Raw genomic sequence first — 14,878 nt, 5'->3', positions numbered from 1 at the left:
CTGTGTCTTGGATTTCTACAAATACAAATACTTTTTACCTGTTTGGAGAATGCTGTCCATCTCAACAGCGAGGACCTGCTTGCAGAAGAGCCTACTGAAATCATCATGGCTACAGGCATAATTATCTACTGTCTTTTCAGCCAAATGCAAAACTTATAAAGATGTATTACTGCTCCTTCAGACTTTGTTGGGCATTCAGGAGGCAAGCATCAAACTGTGTTGTAATCTTTTGGTCTTTTTATCTTCCATATACCAGTTAATGGTCAATGAGGAACGTTGATAATAGCAATGTTATTATTTTTAAATTAATGTTAATGTTAATTTTAATTTAGCATTAGAATGGCAGGCTACAGTTTTATGTCCATTACAAGATTAGTCAAATTTGCGATATCATAAATCTGTCTTGGAATATAGTTATTGCTCTACATTACAGGCAACAGTGATCAGTTATGGCTATATTATGTACCACTAATAGTAATTATTTTGTCTTGTACCTCTGACCATACTCAGCGATCTTGATGGGTTGTTTGGGTGTGGCCAGAAATGTGCTCTGTTGTACACGTAACCACACCCAGCAGTGATGTCACCAGAAGTACACTTCTTCATCACTGCAGAGGGGTGAAAAGTTAAAACAATACAAGTCAGATTAGTGTCAGGTTGCTCTTTTAAGGTGCAGACCATATCACTAAGTAGTGTGATTACCTTGAATTTATGAGCTATCACCCTGGTGATGTAACTGAAGGATCAGCCAAAATGTATAGTTGCTTTTGGCTAAATAACATGAAGTCCTCGCTGCATTTGAATACATACATACTTGGACGTGATTTCATTTGACAGTGGGCAGTGGACGGGCCCATCTACATGATTAGTTTTAGTTTATGGATGTAAAGCAACCAACAGGTCATAACATGGCCCAGTGAGAAGGGTTGTGCAGATGTTTAAATCAATACGTAATAAAGAGTATAGTGTTAAATATAATAAGCTATATACTCTGCCTGTCCATTAACATAGATAGCAATTTTGGTATGCATCCACAGCATAATTCACATTACTATATAATGATGACATCTTATAGTTGCCTGGTTATTAAGTTATTGTAAACATGAGACAGTGTCATTATAACAACTGATACTATTTGCAATTTGAGGCTGCAATTCTTTAATAGGCTCACCTGTTATAACAAGGCACTCCTATTGATTGTGTCTCATAGCTAATATTCTGGTCTTTTCACAATAAAAGCCTATGATTGTTTAGAAAAGAAAAGAAAAACAAGAAATGTTTGGAAACTGTGACCAAAGTCACTTCTGTTTGTTTTCATGTCTGAAGTAGTAAGTGAAATGTCAATTTAGGATGTCAGATTAAAATAAGCTCACTAATATAAAATGTAATATGGAATAATGTTTTTGGCACTGTGGAATAATGCTTTATATGCACTATAGCAGACATATTTTAAAGTAGTTAATCAATACAACGTCACCATCTGTTAATAAGATACAAACAGAATGACAAGGGTTATGATGAAAAGTTTTTGTCCGAATCTTATGCACAGTTGTAGGCCTTGCTCATTTTTCACCTACACATTTCCTCACTATCTGTTCATTTTCAGGGCCTTTCATAGCTCAAGCAGTAGAAACAGTAGATCGTACATATTTAAATTGCAGATTTGTTACATAGAATATTTCACATAATGAAAAATACATCATTTCCCAGAATTAACTAAGATATAGTGTAGTTTAGACCCTACCTTTTTTCTGTTAAGTGCAATGTTGAGTCTTCATCAGTAGTAAAACTTGTTATCTACAGGAGTCTTCCAGATCTGAGTGTACATGCACCCACCGGTAAGTACTTCTTTGTCTGAATGGAGGCCAGGAGACAGCACATAGCAAGAGAAGGACACATGGAGGCAGGGTCCAACACTTAACACCTCCTCAAGTGACCTTCAGTAAATAACAAGCAATCTAACAATAGCAACCTCATCTGAAACCTCAGTTGGATCACATTTCAAACTTAAGAGAGACAAGGTGCCTTACACCTTCCTTTGTGTGTACATGTGATTGCAGAAGTCAGAGGTACAAGGACTGTGGACAGCTGAGAATTGGACCTTTGACAATGGGCTGACTGATCCACCAATGCCTAAGATAGATTACAGCTAAGTAAAGCAGTTCAGAATTTTGGTATGAAGGCGAACACATGTCAACATCATGTATGTTCACTGTATGGATGACAATCAAAAGAACTTCTTTTTGTTACCTAGGCTACGCAAGGTTCACTGATAAGATATTGGTATATCAGGGCCTGACTAGTATATGACAGTCCTTGGAAAGTCTATCACTGAGGCCATAATAGCCCAGCTTGAGTTCAACAACCTCTATTTGTTTTGGTCAAATTATCCTCCTGCCCTGAAGACAAACTACAGCTTTCTATGTAAAATAAGGGCAAATATCCATATTCAGCTTTTGCACAAATCTGTCTCAACAACTATCTGGAGAATTTGTCTGTGACCCAGCTGGTATTGCTATCAGAGAATGTTTATATAATGTGACATTATCTCCATTAACTATACACCGATCAGCCATAACATTATGACCACTGGTGGATGAAGTGAATAACATCAATCATCTCGTTATAACACAATGTTCTGTTGAGGAACCTTTGGTCCTGAAATTCATTCTGACGTTACTTTGTCATGTACCACCCACCTAAATACTGCCACAAACAGTGGTGGGCTGTGCATTTCTCACCTAGGCCTTCATTGGTGTCCTACCTGAATTAACCCACCTCTTGGCTATAGAAACCATTAACAATATAAAAAAATGCAGTATAATAGAACTTTGTATCACAGACAGGCATGTCATGTAGCCAGAATAAATGCCATTACTATAAAAACCCAATTAACACAATTCAATAAGTCTCCAAACACTGCAGCCACAACTGCTCCACACACTCCAGCAACAATATAAACTAATAAAATGACAAGAAAAAATATAGGTAAAATACTCACAGACAGACAAATTAAAAAAACTGCTTCTGTCAAGAAGCAGCCTCATCGGAGCAGTATGCTCTCTAACCAGCCAATCAAATGACATGAACATGTCAACATTGTCATAGGCCTGCTAGATGGCCCTGGTCTTGCCAATGTGATTGGTTAAAACATCTGCGAGGCAGCACTTTCATCGCCATTCGTTTTAAATTACAGATGCCTGCAGTGTGATTCTGAAGGCCTCAAGGCAGATTTCTTTCAACTTGGCAACACAAACGTAAACAGACTTTTGTATTGGAAGCAGCACAATCAAGAGGAAAGCTATGAGATGGAGAGAATAGACTATTGGGTACAATTTAATACATATAGTATTAATGGAAACGCATATATGAAAATATAATTCAGTGATTGTGACAGTGTTAAGGCCAGCAGAGAAGGTCTTGCTGACAGCCCACCACTGAAGTTGACTATGGTAAATAACAAAGGTAAACTGAAAATATTGCAATGCAGTTGCCATTATACTGCATGCCAGCTGGGATTTTAATCTTTTTTGGTTTGTTGTGATTATTCTTCCATTTTTATACAGGATAAAGTTTTAAGAAAATGGGAGGACTGTTAGGCTGACTTTTGTTGCTGCCAAATGCCTGTGCCAACTGATCCATCTCTCCCTTATAATTTTTGTTAAAATACTACACTCCCTTTTTCCAGGCTGCCATTATAAATAAGAATTTGTTCTTGTTATTAATGACTTAATATAAAAAGATTTGATAAAATAAATGAAAATAAAAAATCCTAAATAAGTGTCAATCAGACACATTGATCTTATTAGATGTTAACTGCTACACAGCCAGAGCAATGTTAAGTAGGATTTAAGTAAGGATTTACTTTACTTGACATTGTTAGAGCTGATCCAACAGAACAGTTTTGTACAACTGTGATTTTTTTTTTTTACTTTGAATATGTGTGTACATTCATTAATTACAGTGCATTTGGAAGGTCTTCAGACCCCGTTAATTTTTTTTTACTGTTTTGTTGCAGCCTTATGCTAAAATAAAACAAACAAATGGACAAAAATCTACATTCAATGCCTCATAATCACAAAGCAAAAACAAAGATTTTAGCAAAAGGAAAAACTGAAATATACGTATGTAGCATTATGTTTTGAAATCTTTCCTGCATTTGTTGGTTTAGAGTAGACTGTATTGTTGTTCTTTGTTTCAAATAGTTGTATAGTAAATTACTGACTGCCTTCTAACACTGTCTATTGATCATCTGTTGCTGCGCCTCCTCATGTAAAAAAAAAAAAAAAAAAAACCTTTGCTATTCTGTAGCTGTCCCCAAGCTGTTCACTAAATCATCAGGGCTGTGAAGGCAGCCATTTGGAATTTCACAGGTTATCTTTGTGCTCAAGGATACGCCATGGCAGAAAGTAAGGACAGAGGTGGAAGCAAGGACACAGCCAACTGCTGGAACTTTAACAACCAGTTTTAAACATGTAGTATAATCCTGATATTAGAAACTTCCTAATGTAACCACTCTATATGATTAATAAAGTAAGATAAATGTATTTGCAAAACTTTCTTGCTGCTTAAGTAGAGAACTCTCGTTTGTAGTTCTAGTCTCTACATAGTCTGCTTTTTAAGAGAGTCAGGAGCCTAATGCATTTTTGAACCAACAGTTTAATAGTGTAATACATAATAATATATCAGTCATAAGGCTATTTTTTCTCAGCACTACTTTTACTTTTGATACTTAATGTACATTTATCTTATTATACTTTACTTAAGTAGAATTGTGGATACAGGACATTCACTTATAATGGAGCATTTTAATATTGTTGTACTTGTACTTTTACTAAGGTAAATGATCTTTGTCCACCCCTTGTCAGTAATTAATTATCACAGAGCACATTATTGTCCTTATCCTGGTATTAATGATTTAGTAAAATTGGTGACCTCCAAAGTCAGGCTCAGATACTAATATCCAATTAAAGAGCCATATGTTTTCAGATCTGCATTTCTCTCAGACCTGTGTCATCATCAAAACAGTCCCAAAATACACTTGTCAGCTAGTAAAAATAGTTAGGATAAAGCTAGGATTCTACAAGGGTACTACTTTGTTTAATTAGGATATGTTCTCTAACTCCCACATTAAACCTAAGAACTGCCTTTTTCACATAGGTGATATTTCCAAAATCAGGCACTTCCTGTCTCAAAAGGATTCTGAAAAACTAGCCCATTTGTCACTTGGCTGGACTATTTGAATTCATTATTGTTTGGCTGCCCCGACAAGACTTTCCATTTGATCCAAAATGCTGTAGCATGATTACTGACAGGAAATTCCCCTGTGTGTTAGCTTCTCTAAATTGGCTCCCTGTAAAATCCACAGAACAGAATTTAAAATCCTGCTCAAGCACCATAATATCATAATATCTTAAAGAGTTTATTGTCCTATGTCATCATATCCCAGTAAAACACTGTTCTCCCAGAATACAGGCTTACTGGTGGTTCTCCTGATCTGTGATGGCAAGCCTCCTGCTGCTCCTATAATCCTGCTCAATACCTGCTGTTACATTCAAAATTATTAGTCTACTTACCTTGTCTTATTGCTATTATTAACAACAACAACAACAACAACAATAATAATAATAATAGTATAATTTTTATAGTTTGGAATAACTGCGTATTATGGTGTAGTCAATCAATATGGAAAAAATATATAAAATATAGTACATGGGTAAACATGTATAATTCATGTTAATGATGAAATTACTGTGAAATAACTGTGACACTGTCTGATCTTTTGCTCATCTTTTTATTTCATGATTAATATTCACATCACAGGTTAACAATTAATCACAATGAACATCTCTTTCATACCAAATATTCAGAATTGCAGGGGGAGATGAGCTCTATCTAATAGGACAAATGCCTCTAACAACCAGCAGTTTGTTTGTTGTTGTCTGCATGCTCTTGTTATGGTGTTGTGCCCTACAGTATAATACAGGACACTACAGTGGATCCACCCCACAGCACTGAAAAGTGCTGTGCTGTTGGTTTCACTGGTTTATCTGTTAGTTGCAAATACAGAATGCTACTTTTCAGTGCTGTGGTGCTGACAAGCCTCTATAAGTGGGAGACACAGCTAAGGGCTCCAGGTGCATATCTACCAACACTGTCTTTTATTAACTTTTTCTTACTTACATTTCACGTTTAGCTGTATCTTCTAAAAAACAGGTCAAGTTCTAATTTACGTTTGCTCACCATTAACTTATTTATCCTCAGCTTTATAAGAGTGAAACTAGGTACTAGGTTTTCCATTAATTTTATCCTTTTTCACTGACACTGAGAAGACAATTTGGTTTATGACTTCCCTTAATTCAGTCCTGTGTTGGTAGGTATGTCAAGGTGTCTACATAGGAGCTGTCTAATACAGAACATTACTTTCCACCACATGCCAAAAGACTAAATCTCATTACTGTTAGTCTAACTGGGGGTGGCAGTATGCAGAAGAAAGGGCTGACCAGTGTGTGTCAGGTGTCATATGTATTGCATTTCAAACCAAAGTGGAAACCAACCTGATTGTTAATTTCTGCTTAAATGAAGTCTGCCAACCAATTCTAAATTATTTTATTTTGTTTTCTGTGATTCTAGGTTTTCTTTCTGTGATGATGTGACCATACCAAACATGACACACACTGCCTCCCCTTCCTGTCCATCAATTTGAATCTGGTAAATAGCATTTCCATATGTGATCTATCTTCTAAAACAGAACAAACACAAACCTCATACATGAATTCATAATCTTACATCTTTAATACATTTTGAAAACATTCTTGAAACTTCAGCAGCCCTTTTCTTGGCAAAAAAAGGCAGTCTGAATAAAAGAAAAAGTACACTTTTCCTTTTTCATGCTTTCAATCTTAGAATACCTTTATGAACCTTAACGGTAATAGGTATATGAACATTAAAGCTCATCCGTCAACTTCCACCCTGTTAAGAAGTAAGTTTTTTTTCTTCTTTTTTGTGTGATTTTCATTGATTTCAGTTACTTCTGAAATGATAAAAACATGGTTGTTAACTATATACAAGGGACAGTGTGAGATACTAGTGGAAAGGCTGTATTTGGGCATTAAAACTCAAACAGTTGTGAATGAATACCAAGGTGAATCTGGTTATTACATTTTTTCCAAGCTGCAAAATTGCAACATTAACTTTACCCATCATCTAACTCCTGCATACTGGTTACTACTGAATCCAAAAGCAAAAGCATTTCATAAATAATCGTATCCTCTGGATAAGGTGGCCTTTCTATTCTTCTCTATCAAAAGGGAAGAATCAGAAGCATAATTACTTCTACTGGATAGCTGCATGTGCATGTGCTTTAGCATATAGTATGTATATTCTGCCACTAGACTTTTGAGGTGATACTAATATAGATTGTTTTAAACTTTACTACAAATTCTTCCTTCCTTTCTTGCCAATACATACACTGATGCCTATATATCTGCTATATACGCTCACATTGGTCACAGTCAGCTGGGAAATTTGTTACATGTCTTCACCCACCTCATTTTCTCTCAGCTCTCCACTGTCTAATAAAAGCAAAATGGCCCTCCAAAATCTTTTGAAAATAGATACACTGTCATCTGTGAAGTGTAAGTAATGTAACTTTGTTATAAATTGGACAAATTCAACAAGCTGATTTTGGTAAAATATTACCATTATCTAGAATTTGCTTTTTCCTATGACTTATAGATTCAGAAATGATAAAACTCACTATTGTTCCCAATGTCCATTTCAAAAACCTGCTGTCTGACTCACTTCCCTCACTTCAGGCAATGCTTTAAATCTGTCAGAAAGAGCATAATTTTCATCATATGTTATTATCTTATATTAATTTTATTGTCTGTTTTATAGGTTGTGGAATAAGCCTCGTAGATTTAGATGCAGCTCATTTAAATTAAGTTGCTGCAAGTTCTTATTTTGAGTTTTTTAGTGGAATGGTAATTACTTACAATTACTTAACATACCATATGCTAAAGAACTGAAATCCATTCATGACATTTATGATGTTTGTTTGTTTGTTGATTGTTCCAGAGGCAGTCCTCATACCATTCCTCTCATGAGTTAAGTTCCTCAAACTCCATGGAAACTTGCCCATATAGGAAATGTGATTTTGAAGTTTAGTCAGAAAGTAACAACCAGTGAATGTTAACAGGAACAACATGAGAGCAGACTGGAGATTTCAGTGTTAAACCATCATAGCCAACAGCACAACACTGATAACCAGAGTACTGGCAAAATCCATTAAGCTGACCATTAAGATGGTGACAGTGTGTCATCCAGGATATACAACTTTAACGCATCCCATCCTATGATAACATACTCCTCCAGAGAACCTCCAACACACATTAAGACTACAACTTGTTCCTATTTCTATATACACAAACCACTGCCTACACCTATCATAGGGTTTTCATCATAATCAACATGATCATTTTCACATATGATCAACATATATGTCAAGTGACATGTTTTAATTTTAGGCAACTCATGGGAATGATTCGGAGGAAAAGTACAATATTAAATATGATCAACTTTTATATCACTTAAGTGCATAAAGAAATAAACAAGACTGTGCTCAATCTACACAGGACTTTAGAGTTTTAAGGAAACTTTTAAAGGGAGCTTTTAGGGTTCTAGACACAAGAATATAGTGAGACCATCAAAGCTAGTTTAATTGAGAACAGCATGTAACTCTGCGATAGCTCTGCTAATGGTGATGTAAGGTTTCTCAGTCAGCCTTTGTTATGTCTCAGAGCCAGACTATCAGTGTTCCAGAGGCAAAGCAACACTCTCTACAGGATGGATGCAGTAGTAACACTTCACACATCTGACAAGTATGGCGACATGCTACAGACATGTCACTAATCCTTCATAGTTTCAGTGGAGACCATCAGAGCCTTTAATGCGTAATGCATAGAATTACAGCGAGTAGACAGTGCTGATAGCTGTTTCTACTCATTTTACTGGTGTGACACCTAACAATGCTTCTTGTCTGTGAATTAAAATCACATCACAGTGTTGTTTTAATAGAACCTAAAATGCCAAAACTGAATTTAGGTGACTTCTTTAAATAATACAAACAGACAAAAAAAAAGGAGTCACCTCATTCTACATAGTAGATCATTTAAGACATTTAACAACTGTGGAAACTGAGCAAAAATAACATTCACTACAACATTAGGCTTATTTTCTCATTAAACGTTGATTTGGATTTTCTTAAAACTGAGTGTGCTATGACTATTTGAAACTGTCTTATCACTTAAAATGTGGATCTCTATTTGCTAAGGGCAGATAGACAACTTCAAAAACCTCTGGATGGTCCCAGCTGCAGGCCTTTCTTGGTTTGGTTCTGTCTTAACACTGTTGCATTCATGGCATTTTGGAGCTGTATCCAGTGTAGATGAATAATTTTTCTCTAATGTTTCAGGATTTTTGATATATATTTTTTTATATATAGTGATATCATACAGTATACACTACAAAACAAACAAGACAACGATAAACTAAAATGTTAAGCAAACTAAAAATCTAAACCGTATTTAAAAAGCTATTTACGTCCATCTATTTACACTACGGATGTAAGGTAAAATATATGCCAGAGAAACATACCTAGAAACTGCTGTGGAGTAGTCACTTCAAGTGGCTTGGTAGTAACTCTTAGTAGGTAAATAAATAAGTTAATCACATAATACTTCCAAATAAAAATTTCAACCTCAGACTTGCCATGAATGTAACAACATTTTTCCCTTAAACTGACAGGTCCCAGTCTGTTAACCCCTGTTGTCATTCTCTGTCTGTCTGTATCTCATGTGTATGCACGGGTAACAGGACGCGTTCCCAACTAAGATTACTGTATTGCTGTCAGAGTTGGAGTGGAACACTGGAAGAGGAAATAGACAAGGGTGAGCCTATGATGTAAATGTTCGACAATGACTATGACAGAACAACACACCGACACAGCTCATCATCGTTTTAACAATATCAGCATAGACCACCAAACACAATAAAGAGTTGGTTTCATTCTACAACAGAGAAGTACTTTTATGAGCAGCATACCATTTTTATTTTAGGGTGCTGATTTGTGTTTGTGTGTTATACTGTATTTGTGTAGAAGTGCTGATTTGTGTTTGTTTGTGAATGTGTGTGTGCATGCACACCAACAAGTATGTGTGTGCTTTCCTGTATAGATCTGTGCTTTTTTGTATGTGTTTTTGTGTGAAGAAAGTTGGCAGGTTTCACAGAGAGGATTCTAAGACGCACCGGTTAGTGGGGGGACTTAAAGGAGGGTGCAGTTCTGCACCCCTCCACTGGGATGAAGTGCCACATGCGTGAGAGGAGGAAGGTGCTGTCTGTCTGCTGTCTGTCTGTGTCTGCTAGACACAGCTCTGGGTGACTGCTGGGGTCCCTCGCAGGGGGGAGTTCATATGTATGAGAGGGACTGAGGAGGGATGCATGTGCTGTGGCAGAAACAGACATACTGAAAGACTTAAAGTTGTAGTGCCCCCAAAATTAATGGCTTATGAGTATGCAAGCGTATTTGGAGATAAAGGTTAGAGCTTTGCAAGTGATAGACCAATATATGTCTGTTTTATAAGGTGCTTTTTTTTTGGGCGATTTTTGAATATTTTCATCAACCCAAACTGAACAGGGCTGCAGTGCTGAAATATCCAGAGTAATTTGTGGATGTGCGCTAGGACCATGTGACTGGGACTGAGCTAAAGTCATCTGCATGTATTCCTGAAGTATATGGTGCCAGAGGCTTGGAGATGTAGGGACTACTAACAGGGCTAGTTAGTACTAGTTGGTTGGTAACTCATGTAAGACACTACTAAGACCCTAGGGAGAAGAGAACATGCTAGTGCTAGTCTCGTAGTTTTTTGCTGTTTTCTCTAAATTGGTGTTGTTTACACACCCTGGGATTTTCCGTCATGACTATGGATGATTTTATTCAGTAAAAAGCTAGAAAACTTGTCAACTGATAACAAGCTTGTTAGCACATTTGCTAACAGGACAAAGGGCGTAGTACTGGTATTGACTCCTCTGTCTTACGTATCTGGACCATACCTCTTTTGCAGAGCACTTTATACTTTAAGAGGGGAAGCTTAAAAATGGATAAAACCTCATCCACTTTCTGATCCCTTAAAGGGGATTAGAAGGCTTGCTATTGAGGGTCAATGTGAACAATTTACACAATTTTACTCTGCCCATGTCAGAGAAAACACTGATTATGACAATTCCACTGAAATTAAGTCAGTTTGCCTCACAATTTCACCATTTAACATGGTGTTGTGCACAAGGCTTTAAACAGCAGCTTGTGACACAATGGTTCCTACTGTCAGTAACAAGAAGTGCTACGTACTACATAGTGTGCATCGATGCTTTCACATTACTTGGATGAAAAGGTGCAGCTTGCAGTTTAAGTTAAAGACTCATCATTAAGCGTTAAATACTCCTGTTCAGAGTCACCAGCTCAGCTTGAAATTGTATTCACTCCTTCAAACACTGTCATCTTAACTTGAACATATATTTGGCTTATATATTAATATTTAATGCCTGCCTTCAGTGCCAAATCCTTTTTGAGCCAATGCTACCCAGAGAAGCCAAAGAGATCACTCTACACCTACCTTTCTTGATGATTATCCATGCACTAATCACAGACCCATCTGCTTTTTTTTATAGCCTTTGAGGTTCCTCATAAGTCAATGAATGCATCTTTTCTTAGTACATAAACACAGGAATTACGACATCCTAAACCTCTGCACTGACTTTCTGCACTGATTCTGAAATATACCTTTAGATCTATTTCCATTCTTTAGATCTATTTCCAAATTTCCCATTTCTCCAAATGTATCTACTCTAGTCTGCATAAACATTATTGAAATAAATCTGGAGGACACAAACTGGTGCAGTGATACCAAGAGAAATAGTGGGAAATAATGTTTGAATGAGTGATAAAGAGACATCATGCAGTGCTGTAGATACTGTAGATTTGGAAATATTTGCTGGCTGGCTGGGAGGCTGGAATGTGTTGATTTAGAGCAGACTTGACAGTCTTTGCCCTGCTGCTGGCTGGTAGCAAGCCCTCAGCCTGTCAGTGTGGTCTAGGGATAAATGGGCATGGACTGGGAATGGAGATGGGGCAAAAAGTATCATTAGCAATGGTCTGCTAAAAAAGCGGATAGATTTAAGTGGTTTTGAATTGCTGAAAGTTGTGAGTTGTGAGCATGTTTGAGCCACAACTACAAGTGTTTAAAGAGTAATTAGACTCAAAGGTGGAACTATTCTATGAAAAACCTGGCAATGCTCAGTATAGTCAATACAGCACTGACTATGATAGCGGGTTTATTGCGTTGGGGTTGTTATATTTGGGGTATAGTCCTCTAAATTGGTGCTTACAAGGGACTTTTGTCAGCCAAGAAGCTGGTGGAATCCCACACAGAGAAACACAGACAAACAGCAAGTGCTCTTCTCTGCTATAGGCTAAAGGTCAACCCAAAGATATCAAGAGGTCAAAGGTCAAGGTTGGTAGCAGGAAGCTAGAAAGCAGACCCCAGAGAAACACTGAGAGGCGACCGTTCAGTTTGGTGCTGCGGTGGGCGAGATGAGGGGCAGGGCCAGAGGGAAGTGACTGCGCTGTGGTAGGGTGGTTGGTCTGTTGATTGGCAGGTCAGCGAACACCATGCATGTCCCACCAAAATCTACCGGTCACTGGGACTCAATCTGTGGAGGGGAACAAACTGGATTAAGAAGACCAAAAAAAAGTAAAAGAAAATGAATGTGAGGAAAAGAGATAAAGTGAAAGTAGACATTTTACCAGCCAAATGGCCTCTAATAGGCAGTCACTGTCTGGAACAGGTTCATATGAACAGAACCAAATTACATAACATTCCTGTTTTTTAAAACCGTATTAGCACTACAGCACATCCATCAATTAGGCTGTTTAGCAACTGCATCAGATGGAAGAAGTCTGCTGTCCATCTGAACTCAGAGTGTCTGGAGGCCAGCTGGAGCATAGAGATTAATTTATCCCCCAAGACCAGCTAATCATAATTTAATTTAATTAAGTGGTAGATAACATCTGCTATTTTTACCACCCCACTCACAATCGCAGGCGTGTCCAGTGTTGCCAACTTAGCAAGCACAGTTGGTGACTTTTAAGACCAGTTTAGCAACTTTTTCGTTTTTTTCAAAACAGGGCCTAGAAACAAGTCTAGCCATTTTCTGGGCAGACTTTTACTCTCTCTTCTCAAATATTTTTCAGTGAATGGGCTTTCCTATGGCTGGGACTCTCTTGACTGACTTCAGTCAAAAAATCAGCAGCCAAACAGAAACTTGAATGAGCTGTGTGTACCTCATGACTAATCACTGGTCCCCATTGTTAGTCCAGGTGACCTCTTATCTATTTAAGTTTTATTTTTTCTCAAAAATCAAGAGATTATATTAATACATTTATTCAAGTGTCTAGATGCTCATGACACTTGGGTTCTACAGTCTATACAACAACCCTTTTGAAGAGGTACATTTACATGCATGTGTTGTGGTGATTGAAAAATAATACTAGATAATGATAAAGCTAAATGGGGATCAGTTACATTTACAATCACAGAGGTCCTTCAGTTCTGTTAAAGTCAATGTTAAAACCAGTGTGTGTTTACACCCACTTGTCTCAGTGATGCGCTTGTCTATGCTGAGGGGCTCCCTCAGTCCATCTCCCCCAAAAGGAGTAGGTGTGGGCTCCTTCACCCCATTCTCCTTAGAAACACCTCCTGACGCTGTTGCCATAGCAATGCCTACTGGTCCTGTTGTTGGAGTGCCACTAGGGGGTGAAACTGTCTTCTCGTCTGCTTTCACCTCCTGTAGCCAAATATAGACACACAAGGGCAGGAACAAACACAGAAGCACAGTAGACACAAAGAACAACATGTTTTTTATAGCGCACCACTCTGATTCCACCACACCATCTAGTGGTGTTGATCAGTAAAAGCACAATGAGTCAGCAAAGTCAGAGAAGTTAACTCTCTATTAACTGATGATATCAATGACTATGCTGAAGTTTGACCTTGTGTCCATTGGTCTGTGTGTTGCCTGGCCCCACATTGTCCAGGGATCCAATCTTAGACTTAGCCTTGATGTTGAGCTTATGGGACTCAATCTTCACATCACCACCACCTGGATTAAAAAAAAATAGAATATAATAGAGTTTGAAGGGAGGAAAATAGAGGAGAGCATAACAGATTTTTAAGTCGAACCTGGCTTGTGTTTAATGTTGTCCTTAGAGCCGCATTTGGATGTCACCTTGCTCACATCAACTTTCTTACTCAGGATCTGCACCTGGGAAAATGACAGATCATAATGTAGCCTTTTAATATAAACCCATAAAGATGCTACGTCCAGTACAATATATGTGCTGTCCACTGTATACTTCAGTTTCCACCCAATCCACCAAACCCACTATAGAGGATGACATTCTGTACAATACAATGGAGTATGTGGGAGAATGACATAAAACAAACAAATCTACTACATCTACTACACCTACCATGCTTGATTCCCCTTTTAGCCTTTTTGTTTTGTTAGGCTGGTAAATGATATACCATTTAAGCAGATAAATCAGGGCAGGCAGTAATTGGAGGATAGGAGCAGGCAGTTTTTAGACTGTTGTCACATCACGAATGTGCGTGCTCAAGATCACAGAGAGTAATCCTGAGTTGTCTGACTGCTGGTGGCACTAATGAACGTTAAAACCTGGGCACCTTTTTGACAGTGTGTGGTAAGGTCAGTCAGATTTATATTCATATGATGACTGACAGGGGGACTTAAAAGCCAACCA

At 37.6% G+C, this 14,878-nt stretch overlaps 1 protein-coding gene across 5 annotated transcripts in view; it reads right to left on the bottom strand.

The window, feature by feature from the left end:
* Nucleotides 1-5,775: 5,775 nt before the first annotated feature.
* Nucleotides 5,776-14,878, bottom strand: part of map4l (microtubule associated protein 4 like) — a 94,533-nt gene continuing 85,430 nt past the window's right edge. For all 5 annotated transcript variants that reach the window (XM_018678387.2, XM_018678391.2, XM_018678390.2 and 2 more), the window contains 4 exons: nucleotides 14,298-14,379; nucleotides 14,108-14,217; nucleotides 13,710-13,902; nucleotides 5,776-12,768 (listed from right to left, as the gene is read on the bottom strand). In XM_018678387.2, the coding sequence (XP_018533903.1) occupies nucleotides 12,764-12,768; nucleotides 13,710-13,902; nucleotides 14,108-14,217; nucleotides 14,298-14,379 (390 nt within the window). In that variant the 3' untranslated portion in view covers nucleotides 5,776-12,763. The remainder of the gene's footprint in view (nucleotides 12,769-13,709; nucleotides 13,903-14,107; nucleotides 14,218-14,297; nucleotides 14,380-14,878) is intronic.

This window comes from Lates calcarifer, linkage group LG4, assembly GCF_001640805.2.
Source record: "Lates calcarifer isolate ASB-BC8 linkage group LG4, TLL_Latcal_v3, whole genome shotgun sequence".
Taxonomy (NCBI): Eukaryota; Metazoa; Chordata; class Actinopteri; family Centropomidae; genus Lates; species Lates calcarifer.
The sequence above is the reverse complement of the archived record's forward strand: the minus strand, read 5'-3'. Positions and strand labels throughout refer to the sequence as shown.